The sequence below is a fragment of the Rhipicephalus microplus genome, chromosome X (genome assembly GCF_043290135.1).
Source record: "Rhipicephalus microplus isolate Deutch F79 chromosome X, USDA_Rmic, whole genome shotgun sequence".
Taxonomy (NCBI): domain Eukaryota; kingdom Metazoa; phylum Arthropoda; class Arachnida; order Ixodida; family Ixodidae; genus Rhipicephalus; species Rhipicephalus microplus.
Window position 1 is genome coordinate 352748070 of NC_134710.1, and position 22762 is coordinate 352770831.

General features: G+C 42.8%; 1 protein-coding gene across 1 annotated transcript in view; it reads left to right on the top strand.

Moving 5' to 3' along the window:
* spz4 (Spaetzle domain-containing protein 4) overlaps positions 1–22762 on the top strand; it is a 70040-nt gene that overhangs the window by 41633 nt on the left and 5645 nt on the right. The window contains exons 2-6 of the mRNA XM_037413499.2: positions 1259–1407; positions 3464–3907; positions 10713–10869; positions 15690–16009; positions 19755–19877. Of these exons, the coding sequence (XP_037269396.2) occupies positions 1259–1407; positions 3464–3907; positions 10713–10869; positions 15690–16009; positions 19755–19877 (1193 nt within the window). The remainder of the gene's footprint in view (positions 1–1258; positions 1408–3463; positions 3908–10712; positions 10870–15689; positions 16010–19754; positions 19878–22762) is intronic.

Below are 22762 nucleotides of genomic sequence, written 5' to 3' on the forward strand. Positions count from 1 at the left end.
CGAGATTAAAGTAAATAGAAGAATAAGAATGGGGTGGAGCACACAAGCACTCTCAAATCATGACAGATATATTGCCACTATACCCCAAGAGGAAGGTGTATAACAGCTGCATCTTGCCGGTACTTAACTACGGAGCAGAAACCTGGAGACTTTCTAAGAGGGTTCAGCTTAAATTAAGACGATGCAACGAGCAATGGAAAGGAATTGGTAGGTGTAATCTTAAGAGACAAGAAGAGAGCAGAGTGGATTAGGGAACAAGCGGGGGTTAAAGATTTTATATTTGAAATCAAGAAGATAAAATGGACATGGGCCAGGCATGTAGCGCGTAGTCAGAATAACCACTCGTCATTAAGGGTAACTAACTGGATTCCCAGAGAAGGCAAACGGGCAAAGGGGAGAGAGAAGGTTAGGTAGGCAGATGAGATCAAGAAGTTTGCGGATATAAATTCTCAGCAGAAAGAACAGGACCGAGTTGACTGGCGGAACATGGGATTGGCCTTTGTCCTGCAGTGAACCTAGTCAAGCTGATGATGATGATGATGATGAAGACTCCGCGCGCTTGTTTTGCAGCTTATGTGACACCGGCTAGATGCTTCCCAGTGCAGGTAATAGTTTAGCGGTTGCTGTTTTTATTTAGGAAGCTGGGTGAAACAGCTACGTACTAAAACTGTGAAGCCTAAATATAAACAAAAGATCGTGGGATAGCTAAGGAATGCTTGTCGCGTTAAGGAACAAGGCTTATTCTACCAAAAAGCCTATATCCACCGCTTGGACACATAACCACTTCCTCCAATTCTTCGCAAGCGAACGTAGAGCCTGTGCATCTCGCAGAAACATCTGTCTCAAATAAGTAGGTCCACCTGCATTACAGAACATCTAGCACCAATTAGGAGTCTGTGCTGCATGCTCTAGATTAGTTGTATGAGCACACAAATCTAATACCAATAATGTTATCTGGAATTTTGTTTGCGAGTTTGTGGTGTTATTACGAGGCGTTGTAGTGGAGGGTTCCGGGAATTTAAACCTGCTGGTGTTCGTTAACGTGCACCGACATCTAACAATACACAGGCCTCCATCTCTTCGCCTCAATTGAGATGTGACCGTCGCCGACGGAGATTGAACCCGCGATCTTCGCGTCAGCAGCCATGCACCGTAGCCACCGATACACTATGGCGCACAATTTAGACAGCATGTAGAACGTGACTATTATATGGTGCGCTCTGTATTCCATCTTTGCCCCTTTGTGTCTCGATCGTAGTGGCAGCATGAGCAGCGGGGTGGCAGGACCGGTGGAGCAGCCGAGGCACAGAGCTGCGGGTCGCGCATCTCAGCACGCTTCTTGCTCGACATTCCGTGCGACATGACGCGCAGTGCCTTCTGCAACGTCGCCGGCAGCTCCTATCCGTGGTGCGTATACAAAGCTACGCAGTCAATGCATGTGCCTTTCGCAGTTGCCGTGGCCTGTGGTTAACTTCTCGGCTAAGAGTCGTGCATCATTACACGTAAGTGTATATACGCAGTTTTCTTAAGAGTGTGTGCCATCTTGTCCTTCTCTATTCCCTTTCCTCCTAGTTCCCATTTTATTATAAAGGAAACAATTTTCTACAAGCACGACATCTGTTTCACCTCAATAGGGAATCTGGTCTGCCTGGTTAAGTCGCATGAATCACGAAAATTGGCAAGAGATCAAATGAAAAAGCCCCGTTTACAGATGTTTTCCTTTGTGAGATAACTCAGATGTTTACAGATGTTTTCCTTTGTCAGATAAATCAGTCTAACTTACACGTCAGCCGCTCCAGTGCCAGCTTAGTTTGTAGTTTTGTTTTTGTTTTTGAATTAGTTCACTACACTTTTTTTAGCTGTAGAATGAGTGTAAGTGTACATCTAGAGCAAATACGAAGAACTTGAAGTTATTAGTGAAATAAGTCTTGTTTAAAAGAATGCGAAATTCATCCTACAAACACTTTCAAGAACAGGATGTACGGAACATAACTTTTTTTCTTTTCTCTCATACCAGAGAAGCGTTTATTAATACTGTTGAAGAGAACAGTTTATGTTTGAATTGTGAAAAAAATGAAGAAACCAGCGAATCGCCTGACTATATGGCACTTAACATTCCCCCTCCTATTATTCGTATTGTTTCTACATATCTTTCAAATATGCAGAAAAACTCCAATTACATGCAGTTACGTCATGGCACATGCGACTTATAAATATTATTTTCATCAGACTTTTTTTATGCCTGTTGTAGCCCAAAAAAGATCATTACCGGAAAGGGCTATGTTCATGAAATAATCACTAGGGTGTGGTATTGTGAAATGAGACTGGCCGCTTGTCATAAACTTCTATGGTTGTGAAGAAGGTGCGAGATATACACGTACTGTTCAGATGGAAAGAAATGCGAAACAATGTGGCTTCTACGCGCTCCACTGTTTGACTTTTTTTTCAAGTGGTTGTAGCCTTGATAGCAGTAGAAAGCTACTAGAGTCACAAATACTACAATCATGGACTATTTTTGCATCATTTCACTGCCACCAAGGTGAGAATGCGATGAAAAGGGTGCGCTGGGCTGTTCGCGTTTCTTACAACCCCTCTCAATATCCGCTGATGTGATGAAGTAGACTGTCACTGTCTTGTAGGCAAGATCACTTGTCCAAGCGTTGGCATCAGCAACATATCCGTATTCCAAGGAGAGAAGAAATGAATGCAGAGACTGCACGTCCCCTTCCTTCGTGTCACGCAAGTTGGCTAGTTACGCAATGCCACTGAGCATTACGGATAAATCTGTGCCGTTTTCTCCTAAAATGTATATTTCATAGATAGTAGTTGTGTGAACGGTGAGATGAACGAGTTGGATATCTGAAAGGGCCCCGCCGCGGTGGTCTAGTGGCTAAGGTACTCGGCTGCTGACCCGCAGGTCGCGGGTTCATATCCCGGCTGCGGCGGCTGCATTTCCGATGGAGGCGGAAATGTCGTAGGCCCGTGTGCTCAGATTTGGGTGCACGTTAAAGAACCCCAGGTGGTCAAAATTTCCGGAGTCCTCCACTATGGCGTCTCTCATAATCATATGGTGGTTTTGGGACGTTAAACCCCACAAATCAATCAATCAATATCTGAAAGGTGTAGAACGAATGGAGCGCAGCGGGTGGCGTTCTTGTTAAAACCATTCTTATTCGGCGCTCTTCACTACTGCTGTAGCTATTTCCTTAGCATAGTGACTCTGAACCTCTACTGTAAGGAAGGTGCTATACTAATCTCAGTATCATCAGAAAACACTTACTTAAGAAGTCACCCAGTCACACCTCGGTCTCTGAACCTGAATGCCTTTGTGCGCTTCTGAGGCCCACGTTAAACATGTTTACTTCGATAAGAGCCGCATTTCAATACTAGAGAACTGGACGATTCACAGCCTTACCTTGCAGTAGCACTTCACTTACTTGGTACTGACGATTTACGTATGCAGGCACGCAGTGCGGCGCTACATCTTCGAAAACCAAGGCCTGGTGCGGCGCATGTATGGCGACCAGCGACACAGCGTTATTGTAGGCAGCGAGATAGAAGCGCGCAGGCTGCGCTACGATGACATGCGATTCCACGAGCCAGAGAACCCCGTATCGCCAGTGCATCGTCACCGTGGTCGGGCGGCGTATCGAGTGCGGCCCAATAGCCGCTACGCAAACCTTCTGAAGACCTCGCCCTTGGCTGACGGCGAGAAAGCGCGTCCGCCACCGCCACCACCTCCGCCGCCACTGTCTGTGCGGCCACCCGCACACACCGATGTGACCGCAGGTATGGCGACCACCACAGCTGCCACCAGCCCAGCGACGACCGTGCACGCGACGGGTGACAGTCCAGAGACTACTGCGCCGGCCCTCCTCGACGGTGCCTCAGATGGCTACAGACCAGGGTGAGTGCATGCGCGTATCAAGACGCGTGCAGTGAGTGAGTGAACGCTGCAACGCTCATGAAAATATTCACCGTGCACATATTGAAAACGAGGTTGAAGTAAAGAAAAGTTTGACTCGGCATAAGCTGTATGACTGCTTCTACATCAGCCCACCGGTCATTTGTTTCCGCATGTTTACTGTCTTACATTAAAAAAAATGTGCGAAAAGAAGTGGGCGGGGAGGGAGCCTTGCTGACTTTTTTTATTATGGTATGCGCGAGTCGGTTTGCACATTTATATAGGATATATAGCTCTTGTGTGACTGTTTTGAGGCAATTTACATTATCTGATTTTATGTCTACTTGATCAGCGTTCGGGATCGCTGGTTGTTGGTTCATCATCATTTGCCCTATTTTGTTTTGCACCTCATCAGAAATACACAGAGATCTTACCTTTATTAGTTGATCAGCCACAAAAAGCTCGCTCAAATGGCCTGTGTAAACAAGCACTCTAAAAAAAATTATTACCTGTTATATGACAACAAAGAGCGAGGAGCAAGCTTCTAAAGTGTGTCGCTTCGGCAGGAATGTTGGAGGAAGCCTTAATAGCCCACCACTTCTGTTAAAAAACTGCAGGTGGTCAACATTAGCCCTGGGTCACTCACAACGGCGTGTCGTATAATATCGTTGTTTTTGGAATCAACTGAAGTACAACATTGCTTCTTTGAATTCGAACGAAAGCTATGCAGCTAAGTCGGCTGATGTGCCGCGAGCAAGGAGCACCAATGTACTCACCTTGCGAATTGCCATACTCGCAGTTAAAACAAGTGCTTCGTCTACAACCAATGCTCTTCAAGGCGGGTGAATGCTATTAAAACTGACGGACAAGATAAACCACGTGTTTCGAATCAATCATGACTTGAGTGCGTATTAATTCACCTATATCGGACACGCCACACCTACTACTTATGTTTATTGCTCTAACTTTACATTAGGTTTCCTGTGCGTTATTTTGAGTACAGGGTGCACATAGAGGAATTGCTGAATGGGAATCTCTTGAAAAATAAATAGTTGGGAAACGATTTATCAAGCCACAAAGAATTTTGTTCATTTATTGAAACTCGCGGAAAGCTCCTCAAAAAGCAGCCTTTTTTTATGTCAAGTACGCGCATAGTCTTGGAATTGCATTCCTTTTTTTTTTGTACTGCGTGGATGCATTCGCGCACCGTTTTATGAACGAAGCAAAACGTTTCTTACTGACCTCATCGTACTAAAATCTTTCATAATCATCAACAGGTACGCGTTACACATACTTGGTAAGACACAATACAAGCAGGGAAACATTAATAACAACGTCTATGACAGAGTTGGGGTGGCAGAAGAATCCTACAGCGTACTATCCTAAGAAATACCTATACAGGGTGTCCCAGGTAAATTTAGCCAGAGTTTAAAAACATGCCTGGCCACGTGATTACGTCGCGGCCAAATGCATGTTGCTCGCCATTGCCTGTAGTCAGTTAGACTATTTTTTGTGTTCTCAAATATTGTTTACTTATATATATTTATTTAACTAACTTTTCAAACATGAAGATAGATGAAAAGTTTCAATGAGAAATATGCAGATTGGTTTGTAACACATTAGATTAGACAGTTTTGAGCTTTTTATCTGTTAGGTATTAGTATTTTTCTGCTACTAACGAACGACAATACTATTTGCGCCCCATTGCGCTGTATCGGCAGGGCCGCAACGATGGTGGTGGCTTTGCTATGAACACGTTTTGCTATCGGCCACAAAAACAATAACCGCTGTGACTGCTTGTTGCTGCAATCAACCAGCACGAGGGAAGCGTGTCGTTCGTACGCGGAACGTTAGGGAGCATTAGAATCATCGTGCGCACTGACGTGTGAACGGGTTTCTCATGAGGTATTTTTTGTATTTCGCGGGCATTTGTAATAAGCAGAAAAACACTAATAGTTAACAGATAGAAAGCTCAAAACTGTCGTATTGAAGGTGTTGCAGACCGATCTACAACTTTCTCATTGAAGTTTTTTATCTATTTTCGATGCGTGAAACGTTATATAATTAACATATATAATAAACAATGTTTGAAAACACAAAAAATAGTCTGACTAACTCCAGGCAACGGTGAGCATCATGCATTTGGTCGCGTCGTAATCGTGTGTGCTGGTATATTTTTAAATTCTGGCTAAAGTTACGTTGGACACCATGTAGAAGCGACCCAGAAACAACATGCTTCACCTAGATATAAGGGCACAAAACAACCCACAAGCAATCAGATTAGCCTTTAAAATCGTCCAGTTTCGCTGTTTCAAGCCTTGCGCGGCTTAGTGCTTGCTTCGTCATCTTTTTTTTTTTTTTCAGCTGGCTGGGTGCTGCTATTTTCAACGCCGTCAGGCTGTTACGCAAGCTTCCCAATTGGTGCGTCTGCTCGCAAGCTATTGCGAGTTCGTGCTGCGCAAAGCGAAACTGCGTATTTCAATAGCATTATATTTTCTTTTTCGACAAAAAGTGTGACGTTCACTAGGCGAGCACCTGCCCTAAAGTCACTGTATAGAAAGAAAAGAAAAGTCATCGTGGTAAACTGAAAACAGGGCCTGCAGAGCTGTTCTGAGTGTGGTTTACGCATCGAAGTGCACTTAAAGAGAGGTAACCGATGAGAAGCAGCGCCGTTTCTGTGCGCTATCTTGTGCCGTGTTTATGGATGAGACCTTACTAATGGCATCTCGAGCTAAGCGTTCAAACGTACGCGTTGAAGCGCACATGCATGGCTCTAATTAAGCAAATAACTTTCTAGTTGCTTTACAGTACGGTGGACAAAAGACAACATTTGTTTTCGGACGAGAGATGTATTGCGCCCACAACACTCGAGCGATCGGCAACACAACCTGTGACATCGTTCTCTGCATGCGGCTCCTAGCTACAGTGTCACAGGAGATCGCAATGAGGTATTTTGGTGCAAATATAATTGTGAGGTAAGAGACGCACATGTGTACATTCACATATAACATTAAGCTGCAGAACAGGATTGACCTGGGACGCATTTGAAAGCTTCGGCGTAATCAGTACAGAACAGAAAGGAAAAAAAACTGACACTGAAAAAAAATTCCAAACCATTCAGTGAAAACTGGAAGTGAAACAATTCAGTGAAATGAAGCTAATAACTGCCTGCTATGATAAATAATTGGAGCTTTGGGAGATCCGGTTCAAGGTAAAAAAACTAAGCACCTCCTTCTCTTCCTCAATTCAACAGTGTAGCTGTATAGACTGGCAGAAACTGCGTTATTCATGTGCGTAAACTATCATCGCCATGCACGCAATAAGACCAATGGCGCAGCTCTGTAGTTGAACATGAACGCAATTCGGCCGGCACGCCCTTTCTTCGCTCTCGTCTTCACCTTCTACGTCGCTCCCAGAACAAGTGCGCCGATTCTTGCCGGCATTCTATGCAATAACTCAGGTGCAAGAATGAGAAAAAAGAGAGGGAAGAAGACGAAAAAGACATAAAAAAGACTGACGGAAGATGATAGAAATACTGAAAAAAAATAGATACAGACGAAACGAGAAATAAGCACAGACAGAAAACTAGATAAAAAATCAGATAGCCAGAGATAAACATTAAAAAAGACAGAAACAAAGACAGGGGGAAGAAAGTGAGGAAAGAGAAAGAGCGAGAAAAAGATACAAAAGATGTAGATAAAGAAATATAAATAAACAGATGCAAAAAATATAGAAAAAAATTGTGAGCGAATGCAAGAGAAGAAGAAAGAAAGAGGAAATAATGAAGATAAACAAGGAAGGGTGCCCGACTCCGCTGTTCCACCAGGCTTGACATAGTGTGAAGCTACGAAAAGTATTTATCTTTATTTCTTCGTCAGTAAGAAGCACAATTTACCCTTTCGACCCAGTATGCTACATCTATCTTTCAAAAGCGTGGTCCGTGAAGGAACTAGTATTGGAGTTTACTAGTTCAAGCCTTAGCATGAGGTGGTGACAAGGACAGCTGGTGTTGGTATGTGATATACCATGCGCGGGAACGAAGCAGTCCTCATTTATTCCTTACCTCACCCATCGAATGTCCAGCTTTTTATCATGCGCAGAAGCAATCACCGAGGCCAAATTTCGGGGATGCGCCACTCAACGAATGGGACGATTCGCAATAATATTTTGACCTGACCGTCCCCATAGTCTTATGAAATGTGTCCCGTATTGTGGCACACAGCTGCGAAAGTGTCTTGAAACAGTGACATGCAAGTTATACAAAGCACATGTAGGTTCAGAAGGAAGTCCCGATGTAAGGCTCTCAGGGGAATCTCCTGTTTAAACTAGTCCAAAGAAAAAAGAGAGTGCTAGAAACGTAGAAATCGGCAATAAATATAGCTACTATATATATCAACAGTACATTGAAAAGAATTAAAAAAACTAGATACACAGAGGTTAAACAGACAAGTACACCTGTTACATAGTATTGAACAAAGAAACTATCGAATGGTTTTTTTTTTTGGCAAAGTTCTATTCAGTTGTTCCGGAAGAAATCATTGAAGTATACAATGAAGCGTCAGTGTTGTATTCTCCTATATGGTGTATTCTTGCTTTAGAACGCAATAAATACAACCTCGTAATAAGCAATAGGGACATAAAGAAAGTATTATCAAATCATTCAAAGCACCAACCTGAAGAGTAAAAAAAAAGGTGATAAATTGAATTGAGAAATGGTGAGCATGATGAGGAATACGTAGTTCTCAGTATCGTATTTTCAGTATCGTATTTAGGCCATGTTCTTCGCTTTCTTTAATTTCTTTCTTTCATTCATCACACCTAGTGACATTGTCTATAGAGAGAGCTATCTAAAGTTAGCGTCCGAAGGAAGACGTCCCATCACGCCAGAAGTATAACAGAAATACGCGAACGTGTACACAGCGCACTTCGCCTGTCGATAATTCCGTGCGATAATTTCTGTGAATACAGTGAGCTACATGTCAACATAACGCTCGGTGCACAGCTTTTGAACAATGGTAACGGGATTTCTAGTTTGAGATGGGCCAGAATAATGTTATAGTGGACTACCGCTGACTCAATGTCGAAGGAACTCCTGTATTGTGTTTGATTGATCAAGAAGTTGTGCCATCAAAAGCTCTCATATACATGATTATGAGCAAGGTGACACCACGCACCATAATTAGGCATATATTCGTTCACATTTTGAAGCTTTTCAGCGTTTTTAAACCTTCAGTGCACAAAAGAAACCGACAGCAGAGGTATAAGGTCCGCAAATTGACTGGCCATTTACAGCTGACCAGACATTTCGAAGAGATGCTGAACAAAAGTTGGAACATTGACAAAACCATTGAAGTTCGACTCGGGAATGCACCACTGTTCCCATAAACAAGTTTGTTTCAAATAATTTCGAACAGTTCGCTGTATTTTAAATAGTTTGTCAGTGCACTGTCACCACACGCGAGCAAAAGCGGTGACGTCATATTCTCGGAGGTCCGTGCAGGGTGCACGTAATCCTACCCTCTTCTTGTATTTTCTTCATCTCTCCTTTCATTCTTCTGTCCCCCTTTCACAAAGGTGTGGGTGCTATACCTTAGCAGGCAACGTTGTTCGCTGCCAGTAGCGTTGGTAGTGTATCTGGGAAGCGTAGTGGGAGCTGAATGGCTTGAGAGACACGGACGACGGCTAGCATTGTTTGCTGACTGTTTCCGGTGTGTTGCAATGTCACCAAACTTTAGTTGATGGCGCGGCCACTGGACACGGAAGTTTGTGAAGAATGCATTAAATTCGTTATTTTCCTTTAGTTCGTGCCTTAAATGAAGGCTTTGTCTATCAATTTCAGCACCCAATCTTTCAATTCGGCTGAGAACCTTCATGGCAAAAAATTTTGTTCACTATCACCTAAAAGAAATACTAAGTGGTCAACTGCTTCTTTCTTTTATGGGCCTTCAACGCAAAGCTTTCTATTCCAGTAAGAAAAGTTAGTAAGGATTTATTTTTCATTTTTAGACCGTCAGAACAATAAAAAAATTTTGAACAGTTGCCGGACAGGCGTAAGTATTTTCCTGCATGCCCATGCAAAAACTACGAATTGACCGAATGACGGAGTTTGAATTAGGTGGCTTTTATATCACTTGGAAAAACAGGGGGCTGACCAAAAATTGAAATTTTGTTTGAAATAACTGCAAGCATGAATTATCAAAGTTTGAATTGTCACGAGTATAAAGTACTTGGTGACTACAGATAATTTTCAGCCACCTGCTGTGTTTAAAGGGCCCCTAAATGTAGATATACGAGCTTAACGAGTGTATGCTACTCCTGTATGAGTTTAAGACACACTAACGCACATGAGAGAAACTTTTAACACTCCTACTGTGTTCAGTGACGTGCGTCTTTTCCCATATAGAACGCTCTAAATGCCTGGCGTAAGTTCATGGCTTTTGCGCGAGTAGTATACCACATATTTTCCACGAGACCATTTCTTCTACATACTGTTGTTTCGTATTGATACATTTTTTTAGTGAGTGATCTACCAGTAGGTCTAGGCCGCTCAAGTATTTTTCGACATTTCATTCAAGGTTAGTTTCCAGCCTTTTTTAATTTTTTGACGTACTTGTGCAAGGAACCAGGTATTCTTTTAACAGATTCAAAAGCGTAGAACGTGGACCATAGAGGGACGCCCCACAAATGAAGAGGCACCTACTATGATATCTAAACACGGAGACAGAAAGAGGCAGGAACACACACACTGGTAAATGTGAATTATTTCCCGCAAAACTTAATGTGCGCAAAACGTTTGCGTTGCCAACAGGAGCCCTACTCAAGTGGTGTTTCACGGTGAGCCAGTCGATGTGGAGGCGCCGTCACGGCTTACTACAGAGGCACCATACAGCCGGGAACCTGGAACGACCCTGACGACACCGACAACGCCCAGTCATACGCCGGCAGCCGCCGTTACCACTAGGGAGGTGGGCAAGCCTGTGGTTCTGATATTAATAAGACGTAAAACAAGGACTTCAATCAAAACTGTGTTCGCAGAGCTGAATGTACGAACAGCGCAAACTAGAAGTAGTTACCACGTAACTACGGAAGCGAAAAAAACAAGGACATAAAAGAACGCTGACATTCAACAAGGATTTAATAGCGGAGTGGTGTACATATGCAGGCTAAAAAAAAAAGAAGGAAATGGACATGCGTAGAAGGTTCCAGGTAACAACCACTGGAATACAATGTCAGCAGAACTCTTGTTGAAAGTCCGCACTCTTGAAACAATATTGAAAGTCAGCGATCTTTTCTGCCCTTGTTTTTTTCTTCTTCCGTACTTACACGGTACCTATTTCTAAGTTGCGCTGTTCGTACATTTAGTTATGTCCTACCAACTTGCCTAAGTTTCCACGATTCATGTATTCGCAGACAAGTGACGAAAAGTCAAAAAAAAAAAAAAACGTAGGATAGCCAAATGAAAACAAGAGTCAACAAAGAGGTGCCGTAGGCTGAGTCTTTTTTTACGGGTACCAAATACACATAACATGAGCTCGTGCTCTGCGGAGAATCGTATTCGAGAAAAAAGCGTTAAAGGTCATCGTAGGATCGAACACCATTCAATTGTAGTCAACCTATGAGTAAAATAATCTTTCTGAATTGTCAGCTCGACGGTGCCTCCTTTTTAAATACAAGAGTTATCAACCACCCGTCCGCAGAACTGAAAAACAAACGCAATTTTCTCGCTGTAGAAATGGAGGCTATGTACGCGTAAAAGCGCAGTCCTTTGTAATGTTGCATGCACTAATAAAACTAGTCCGCGCAATAAAGAAATACACCATAAGTATCACCAACTTGCCTTCCTCTTGAAGGCTTCTTTGATATTTCGTATATATAGCTATCGTGTATATGGCTAACCAGGGTGCCATACTCAGCAAGTTTTCTGTATACGTTAAGGAGCGTATACATGTACACCATCAGGGTGGTGCTCCACGAGTGAATAGCACATATGCAGGCGAGTAGTTTTTGTGAATAACAACACATGTTATGATTAGGCCCGTTCACAACTTAAGGGAAGGCCGCATGCGAATAATGGTTGTCAAAGAATGAAAACTTTGGCTTGTTGCATGGTGTAGCATTGGTGTGTTCGTTGGGTCATGTTCTTCCATCTCCTCCTCGTCCTGACTGTTCGGTGGTTGGTTGCAGTGAGGGTTACGATACAGGAAATCTGAACGAGTTTATAATTATAATGGTTGTTAGAAAACTTCGAAGACAATGCAGTTCGCGGTGGCGTAGACGGCTGTATTCGTAAGAGTGTTCGTACTCTTAAGATCGTTTGAAAAAAAAATGAAGCGGCGCATTAGTGGAACGAACCCTGAGAAGATTGGAGCTGATCGTGTTCCTCTCCTCCTCTCTGTAGTCCTAACCTTCATCTCCCTCTTTTACCTACTTGGTACACATTAATATACGTGGCTTCGGTATCCTGTTTTTTTTTATTTAACCTTTCTTTCTCTTTCTTAAAGGTTGCGATTGGGCCCTGTTGGCTTCACATCAGAAAAAAGTCCGTAACTGAGACCCCAACAAAAAAGAGACACATTTAGAAACATAAATGTAAGTCTGCACTTCGTGAGCCTAATTGTGTCTCTTTTATTGCAATAGCAATTATATGAACAATCTCGGTTGGATTTCACCGCCGGCGTGGGCGTCGACGTCGGCGTCTTGCAGTGTATATGTATACGTATCTATATATTTGAAAACGGAAGAAAAAAAAAACTCCGGCACGCGCAATCGAAAGTGGGACTTCACGACCCGCAATCGAACGTGTCGTGAATTCGAGCCGTTAACCACTGAGAGGTACCTTCTCCAACGTTCAAACGGCAAGCTATTCATATCTACCACTTAGTGCTGTTGGCGGGCATCTCGAGAAGGGGGGGGGGGGGGGGCTAACTATCGTGTTTTCAGCATTATCAGCAGGATGGCGCAGTGAGCGCGCGCGGCGGCTTTTGATTTGAATGATATGTGGGGTTTAACGTCCCAAAACCCCCATATGATTATGAGAGACGCCGTAGTGGAGGGCTCCGGAAATTTCGACCACCTGGGGTTCTTTAACGTGCACCCAAATCTGAGCACACGGGCCTACAACATTTCCGCCTCCATCGGAAACGCACCGGCGGCTTTTCTCCCTCACGCATACTTTGGCCTGCGTATAAAAAAAAGGGAGTTTATGCTCGATTGCGCGCCCTATCTTGCAGTGAGGAGAATCGTTCGTCTTGGCTAGCCATTGGGTTTTATCGGAACGATTCGGTTGCAGTTACCGGGAACAAAAAGGTCACTGCAATCGTTGCACAGCCTCCGTTTGCGAAAAGAGTGCGCTTTTCAGACAGCGAAGTCACAACTGAAACGCTTATTCACATTCACCTGTACCTGTGAGTACGTTTCGTGCATCATTTATGAAAAAGGTGGGGCACGTTTCGATCTGCTTGCCATTTTGCGCGTGACCTTCCAAGTTGTTGCTATCACATTCATTGCTTCGCCTTTGAGCAAAGCTGTGACTTTTTTTTTCTGTCCGTGTCCCAGTTGCGCCTTTTCTGCATTTGGTTCTTTCTGTCACACACTCTCTTGGTCTCTAGTTTCTTCTCTCTCTGTCCCGCTTTTTGCATATGTTTATCTCTTAGTGTTTCTCTTTCTCTCTTTCTTTCCTTCTGTCTTTCTTTTTCTACTTCCTATCTCGCCCATCCGAGTTACTGCATCCCACACCGCAGTAATTGGCGCATGTGCTCTGGGAGCTAAGAAGATAGAGGTCGAAGAGAGCACATGTCGGCTGAGCAACGCGCAAGAAATGTAGAGGCCGATCATGGGGATAATAACTTTTGTTCACTCGGCAGGGCCTAACCTCAAGTATAAACAGCTTTCCAGTTCAAAACGCAGCGCCAGGTGAACAGTTGCTCGACAGAACGTTAACAGTGGTGTTGCCCAATCGAAAACAATGCCGACGAGCTAAAACCTTTTGTGAATTTGACAACAGTATGTGCCATTCCAGCGAGTTCTTACAGTATAAAGTAGATCGCAGAATGAAGAAGAGTGACGATGCCCACCATGTGATGAATACCTTAACCACTGCTGATAAAACGCCTGTATACCGCGTGTTACTCTCCCGCATATTTATTTATTTTTTTCATCGCACGTCGGGACGCCGGGGTGATCGATGCGAGATCGCCAGAGCATAGGCCTGCTGCCTGGACAGTCAGTTCTGATTCTTCAGTTACCACGCTTCTGGCACGCAATCGTGTACATTTCTTCTACCTTGCTGTGGTAACTGGATGTCGTACGTAATCAAGTGATTAGATGTGATGCAGTGGGTTAAGTACAATGTCGGATTGCGCGTGGTGGCAAAGTAGCGTAACCTAAGTTAACGAAGCGTTGATAAGTGTAAGCTGATTTTGGTTTCAATGACAAAGCATTGCAATAGGTCACGATAATGACAGATGTAGTGTCTACGCGTTTATTATAAAAGTACGCTGTGTGCCAGAGACAGTGCGATTAGGTGTTGGAAGTTAAGGCGAGAAAGAAACAGCAATCTCTAGTTCGAGCTCATAGGGGCGTAAGAGTCCTTAAGCTAAATTTTTTTATTCAGTGCCCGTATCTGCAAAGGTTGCCTTACGTACGAATGACCATTCACTGGCCAGGTCATGGACAGCCGTCACTTGCGGTAGCGGTAACGCCTGAAGAAAGGACGCGTAGATAAATGCGCATTGCGATGTCACTTGCTAAGTAGAAGCTCCGTGAACCGTGTTGGTAGTGCTTGAATTAAAAAAAAATCTCTAGATTCAGTGCTGCTATTTATTGCCCGGCCACTCTCACCATTAATAAGTACACGCTAATAATGTACAGGTATACGCTTTTAAAACAATTCTAACGTGAGAACATTCTTGAGGGGAATATTCAAAAAAAAAAACTTATGCCAGAAACTTAAGTCCAACGGCGCGGGTTGATGACTTAATCGCTAAGGTGACTGAGCAGCGACAACAAGAACTTAGGACAGACAATTCATGTTTATTCGGAGCAAGACGTTTCCATAATCACGTGCACACAACGCAAACGACCGTACCGTGGGAGTATCTTTATGGCTCTTGAAAGGGCCCAAAACTACCCAGAGTTCTAAATGTAGTCGTGGTGGGGAAGTTGTGCTTGAGTCTACGAGACACACATAGTCATGAGAATTTTTCCACACGGTGCCGTATTAGTAAGATAGACGCGTTTGATGATCGAATCATGGCAATCGCTCTTTTCTTTGCTACCCTCCACAAGTCTCCTCTCCCAAATCCTCTTTGCCCTCCTCCCGAGTGCAACTCACAATCTGATGAGGCATATACGGTGATAGGCCGTGCCATAGCAGCTCTGGGCGAGACAAGCCGCTGATATATCCTAACGACGAACCGCAAGGAGCGCGGACAGCTGCATGAAAACTAACCGGAAGTCGCAGGATTTTGCTCAGCGAATCGCAGCATGACTTGCGCTACGCATCACAGATTCAACTCCGCGGCGTTATACGGAAGCCGGAAAGGCCCGGGGATGAGGACGGGGGGTTGTTGAAATTTGTGGCGCGCCCGCGGCTCGTAGCGCTGACACGTGTGACATCGTTCATCGTGATGAAATTCTACACACGGTGCGCGCGTTTACTTGGTAGTTTTGAAACAAGATAAGAGCTGGTGTTTAAAAAAGATTTTATGTGACGCATGCTCACAGTTCCCTGATTACATGCGGCGTTCTGTTCCGTCCACAAGGTGAATCTTTTTTCTCGGTGCAGCACGTGTCAACTGACACGTTGACAACGACTACGACAAAAGCAGCTGACTTCGAGCCTTCGTACGCGGCTGGCGAGCCGTTAACACACGAGCCAGAGCCGCTGCACGCATACGCCACCAGCCAGGTAACTACGGCGGCTTCTCAGCCTGTCTTCAGCCTGCTCGACAGCAACAGCATTGAGGCGCCTGACAGGGACGACTCATCGCACAACCATGGTCGGCCAGTGACGTCTGCAGCCTCTGTCAACCACCCGCATGATGACGCCGAGGAGGACGTCTCCACCGAGCAGCCTCCTCAGGCTGAGCCTCTTAGGAGAGGCGTGTGAGTACGCATACGCTCTGCCTTGGCGAAAGGGTCTCGTGTTTTGTTTTCACTGAAGGGGCAGCAAAAACTATCCACTAAGGTTAGGCCTTTAAAGGGGCCCTGAAACACTGTTTGAGCATGGTAATAAAACGTTGCCGATCGGTAGTAGAGGGTTCCGAGAGCACGCGAGCCAAATGTTATAGCGCAGCACTTGGCTAAAATTTGCAATAAATTATCAAAATCACCTAAAAATTGCTTTCTCTTTTCTGGACAAATGACGGAAGACGCTCAAAAATCACTCGGAGCAAGCCTATTTATCAGCCGTTGGCTAATTAGAACATCGCATGCTTGGTCGTTACAGAGATCACCGCGGGAAGCTGTCACTTGTCGACGCGTGCGCGCGTGATCGCACTGATAAAGCCGCGTATTCGAAGAAAAAAAGAAAGAAGTGTTCAATGTCGCGAAGCACGCGTTAGGTTTTTCGTTTGCCCCTTCCATTCCTCCCTGCTTAGCTTCCAGCGCTCTCATTGAGACGAGAGAATAGAGAGTGCGATTGCAGCGTGTAACAAATCTTTTGAACTGCGCTAGTAATGAACAGATTCTTAAATGTTGCGGCATTAAATTTGAGAGACAATGAGCTCTTCCAGTGAATTAATTTCATAGTTACTCAAACAAGTGTTTCAGGTCCCGTTTAACTTCTCCTTGGTCTGTTTTATGCCGTGTATGCGTACATTTCTGAGTTTGAGGCTACACAAATTGTTAGTGAAACGAAAAGTGTATCTCCAGTGTGTAACAAATCTTTGGAACTGCGCTCGTAATGGACAGATTCTTAAATGTTGCGGCATTGAATTTGAGAGACAATGAGCTCTTCCAGTGAATTATTTCATAGTTACTCAAACAAGTGTTTCAGGTCCCTTTTAACTTCTCTTTGGTCTGTTTTATGTCGTTTATGCGTGCATTTCTGAGTTTGAGGCTACATAAATTGTTAGTGAAACCAAAAGTGTATCTCCAGTTTGTTCGTACACATACGCGATTATGGCAGCTACACACGCCTAAGCTTCTTTGGAACCAATATAATGGTACAGTGGTATGTGTTGCGCCACTCCACAAAATTGAAACGAAATAAAAGCACATCGAATTGTTCTTACCTTAAGTTTTGGACTGGGAACATTTGAAAGACTTGCGTTTTATTGTGTTTCGAACAAATTTGACACCGAGTTATAGTTTTCGATTCGGCAGCTAGATAGAAAAAAGACAAATAAAAATATTGTGTCATTCAAATTTCGATTAGATTTCAAGGTTGCACGACTTGCTACAAATAAAATGAATTAAATTTAATTCAACAGAGCTTATAGTAACATGAGACGTTTTTGTTTAAAGAAATGGTTATGGCAGGCATTGTGATGCTCTACTGCTTTTCATTACACAACTAGCCTCAAGTCGATAATTATAAAGTTACCTAACACACTTTTATCAATTAATCCTTTAAGGTAACTTTAGGAGTAGCCACATATTTTCGTCCCAGACAAAATGTTTCTTGCTGTCTTAGCCTTTTCATAAAAATGCGTGTATTCTTAATTTTTTCATCTTCATTACCCCATAAATTTGAACGGTGCAATAGAAGGCATGAAATACTTATCTAAGAGCAGCTGTCTGCTCTTATAAGTGTGCTCTCAATATTTGTGGTGCAAAAATTACGAAGAAAGACAAATAAATGAACTTGAAACATGAAATCTCTGATTTTCAAGTGCAAGTGCAATCTTAGGCAATAATAGTGCAGGTTCTTTACAGTTTGTTATAAATAAAAAAAATCCAACCAAATTAAACTAGTACCAGAGGAATGAACTTCAAATATAATACAAAAATTTAAGACATTATAATAGAATAAGAACAATACAATACATGCACATTGTGATTAGGAATAGCTACAGTAGAGTAAGAGAGACAGAATGAAAGAATAGTGAAAAAAAAAACTGACGAAACATTGAAATTTTACACAGAATGTGCTACAGTTCTCTCAACAGAGTTAAATTCCCATATTTTTGAGCAGTAGGTTGTATTTATGACGAATTGTCAGCATGTGGCGGCTGCAAGCGAGCACGAGCTGTGTCATCACAATCACTGAGGTGCATGCAGGATACAAGTGTTCTTGCCCTCCTCTTCCTTATTTTCACCTCTCATTTCGTCCCACTCTCCTTTTACCACAAAGGCGCTGATGTTTCACCCCAGCCGGGAGCATTGCTCGTTTCCAATCATACCGGTTATTTGAACCGTAGGTGGAGATTAGCGAGTCGGGAGGAGCGGGCAATGGCTGGCATTGTTGGCTTGCCCTTTTTGGGTGCCTGTGCCTTCACCAACTGCAAGCTCCTCTAGTTCACGGCGCAAGTGCTAGAAGTGGCAGTTTGTGAAAAAAACACATTAAATCCTATATTTTTTCTAGTTTCTGCATGGAATTAAGGGTTGTCTCTATCAATAGCATGACCCAATTTTTCTGTTTCTTGGAAACTTATGGTGGAAAAAATTTTGATAAGTGCCCTTTTGAAAGACAGAAACGTGAGTTAGAAGAAAATTTTCCGGTTTGCTACGGTGCATTAGGAAAGAGTGGAGGGGAGACTGAGGTAAGCAAAAAGAAAAAAATGGTTAAAATGATAAAAAGAAGATGCACACATACTCATGCACGGGACTGTCATAGTCAAGGAGCTTGGCCGTTTGACCGCAGAAACCTCCGCTGCGGTTTTGTCGCTTTACGGCTTGAAGCTCAAATATTCCATAACTTCAAAATTGATTTTTCTCAATGTGGCTGGTCATCTTGAAGTGCTATGCTGTTGCGAGCTGTTGTCTCAGCTAGCTGTAGTGAAGACTTGGATAAAAGGTGGCTGTGATGGGAATGATACAAAATCGTGATGCTGGAGGTGATTAATACAGCAAGGAAGAAAAGAAAACGAGATTGATACAGCAAAGCAAGATATCAAGTGCCTAATATGAATCGTGTTCCTTAGAAGCTCAGAAAAAATCAATTTGGACTTGGCATCATGACATATGCATAGGTAAAAACTTGATTGATTATTATAGGTCAACTTGCGAGTGAATTTTAAGTTGTATGCAAGCTCAATTTTTTTTGGAATTTGCACTCCAGCTTTCAGCGACTGAATAAGTCTTCCCCCATACGCATATGTACCAGGAAGGAAGGTTGAAGTTGCTTTTTGGTTGCACTTCTTGTGTTACGGGTTCATTAAAAAAACAGACTCTAGTGCAGCAGATATTGCTGTTTACCCTATTTACCAAAACTGCACTTTTATAGTTTAGTTATGCCATATATGATATTGTTGGAGTGTTGGCAAACAAATGCGACCTTGTTGAAGAAGGACACAAAGATTTAACAATACTCAGAGCAAATTTTTGTAATAATACAATCCATGCAGTATATGTTTTATGAATAATTCAACATATCTACTTGCAACAGGTTATTAGGAAGTGATATAGAACAAAGTATAAAACTCAAAGCTCATTACATAAGGTAATGTTTAGTTTAAATGAGCATATAAAATATAAAAGCGATGTTTTCAGATGCATGATTGATCTCCTCTTGCCTATTTAGGATTTCAGCCAATAATGTACTTAGGTACTTCAATGTGGAAACACGAACCATGCTTATTTTGATGTTACATATTCTAGTTTTTTTCGCATGGAGTGAGATTTGACGTATTTGGCATGGTTGATATTAAATATATATATATATGTTATTTAACATTTTCCACTGCAGGAACGCGTGCCCTGTGAAGCAGGAAGTGCTTGCTCCTTACTGGGCCAACAACACGCGTGGAAAGGTGCTGGCTCTCCTCAACGTCTACCCCTTCGAGCAGTATGTACATGCCGAGAAATGCGCGTAAGTATACTCTGTGGCAATATACTGTAACACACGTCCTAAATTACAAATTTGTTCATAGCTACGAATTTCGACTTTTTTGTGCACGCCTTTTCGCATTTTCTTTTACTATATAATACAGGTCCTAATCGACACCAGTTCGTCTTGTTTATTCTATTCTTTTACTTTTCCTTGTTAAGTTATTTGCGTTCTGCAGGAGTGTGCAATATATTAGCACAACAATTGATCGCATCACTTCGGTGCTAACAAAAACATGCAGATTAGGAGTTAGGTTAGGTTACGAGAGCAAGTTAGTGTCTTCTGAAGCTAAACTTGGACCTTACAGCGTGATAATGCAACACTGTAGTTTTGGTGAGCTGCTTAATTCCATCCTCTGCCACATTTTATGGCACAGCGTTCTCTTTGTTGAAGGAGAGACAAAGAAACAAGTACAACCTTTATATGTTTTCATTTGGATTAAGGTAAGTGCATATAGGGAAGAGATAACACTCACCTACGTGCATGTGGTTCAAGTAAACGAGATCGGACTAAAATATTTAGGCAAAAAAAAGAAAGAGATCGAGTCAGCTGAATAGAATTTGAAGCAGATGAAAAGAAGCATTGTGGTGATGGCATCGTTGCGACACTTCTTTCTAATACTTTCTTTCGAGAACCTTATTCAGCATATAGTTATTTTATGAAACCTTCTCAATGACTCGATTTGGTAAGCTTTGAAAAGACAGAATGCTTCGTCATTTAGCCCAAGTAGGGTTGAGCTTGCAGCATAAATTAGACCTAAACAAAAAAAAGAAATTACAGCCAATGCAGCACTATGGACTCCAGCTGCCATTTCACATGTTCAATTATTATTTCATAAGAGCAGTGCAAATGGAAAGAGCTTGATATGTATATATACATACAGTCGGTACAAACATTGTGATAAAATACTTTGATGATATTGTTTGGCACTTCAAAGGAGTGACATAAAAGGGTAGGAGGGATGCTTAAGATTCACGCAATAGTGTGTATCCTGCTAGTCGGAGACATCGTCTCCACCGTGAGAATATGCTTTTTCTTCTGGTAATCACGGACATCAATAAAGTATCGAATGCACAAATGGGGCGAGCCTCAGATTTGTTTCTTTCAGAGTGAAGCACCTTAGGCTTTCAGGATGTCTGTTGTTGCCGTATTCATCGAAGATCTGTGTCGCACCGAAAAACAGGTGCTATATAGTATACCCTACATAAAGCATTTATTGTGCATAGGTATATGGTTTAAAAATAAGACTGTACTGTGCCCGACCGTGCGTGCGTCTGTCCATCTGTGCATCCGTTCATGTATCTGCCTGTCCATCCGTCCGTTCGTCCATGCATCTGCTGCCGTGTTTCTGTCTGTCCGTGCACGCTTGCGTCTATCTGTCCTTCTTTTATACAAGTCGGTGACTTCAAAATAGGCATTACGGGTCTTGGAACTTAGCTTCCCTCTATAATCAGCATTCGGTTGGTCAGCAGCCATTTTTAAGTGCCAACTCCGGTGACTTTTTGAGGTCAATGGATCTCAATAAAATTCGCTGTGTATGTTCTTTTGCTTATTTTCGTCTTTTATGCCAAATCACAAGCTTGAGTGATGCACTGATCATTTGCAAACGAATTTTAAAGATTGCTTCGAAAAGCTCGCCCTGCTTTACAGAATTATTGGCAACACTGTCTGTGTGACGTCATGTTCGGCATGATAACGGAAGTGACGCAGCCAATGGCATCACTACTTTGAGCCATACAGCATTTATTGTGCTCACCACAAGGTGACGGCGGCGGTGTTTGGCGCTGGTATAGCACGGGAATGCTTTCTTTCTTCATCTGTGGTCTTTGGATGGTGCTGTGCTAGACTGGCTTTCACAGTTTTCATACTCCGCACCAGCGATCCAGTATACAGTCTCCGGCTCTACCAAACAGTATGTCATACGCAGACAGGGTGCTCGGTTGGGTTTCAGTTTTGTTATTGCACATCTTTGCTTATTAAAATTATTTTCAAATTTTCTGAGCATTTCAACTACTGGGCTCGTGACAAGAGTGTCTCAGGAACATATAAGCACTATGACTTTGACATGGTCAAAAAAACGCCATAGTTGGCCTTTAAAGCCTATATAACTGCCATTCTTTAGAGGGCTGCTACCTCATGCAGTGCGGGTGTACACAACTGTCAGTCTATCTGCTCGTCTGAGAACGTACTGAGCCCTCGGGCCAATTCCACATTTACTTTTAATAACTATAGGCAAGTGTATGAAGAACATCCCACTTAGCTACTGAGAGTGCTAAACTATTTCAAAATCAAAGTTTTGTTGAACTTATGCGGTTGGTGGTTCTTCGCTTAAGCAGCGTTCTCGTGAGGCACCAAACAAACAGGCTCTGGCAGATATTCTTCGTCCCGCCCCTCTTTGAAAAGTTTCGTACAGTAAGAAAGTTTTCATAGTGTGTAAAGAGCAGTTAGCACATTTTGTATATAATGGGTCCGAGCGAACGTTATTGAAATTTTTATATTCCATTTATAGAAGTGACAGATGTGTAAAACATACCTTGTTGGTGAAGATGATGAGATAGACCAACCAGCATAGGTTTAATAAATGCATCGTATGCAAGTCTTCACTTGTACTTTATTTTAAATGTTCATAAACCACCCTTCGGGCTTGCAGGTTCTCTGCAAATCTGAGTGCTGGTTGCATCTTACGGGGATGTCTGCATCTTAAGAATAGCAGGAACAACTATATAGGGTTCAGTGATATCTTGCAGTCATGTTTAGAACAAAACAATGTTTGACGCAGTATAGAGTACCACACGGTTAAGAGTACGATGTACTCTATAACAGTATACATCAATGAGCTTTCAAGCTTCAAGATTGGCTTTTTCATC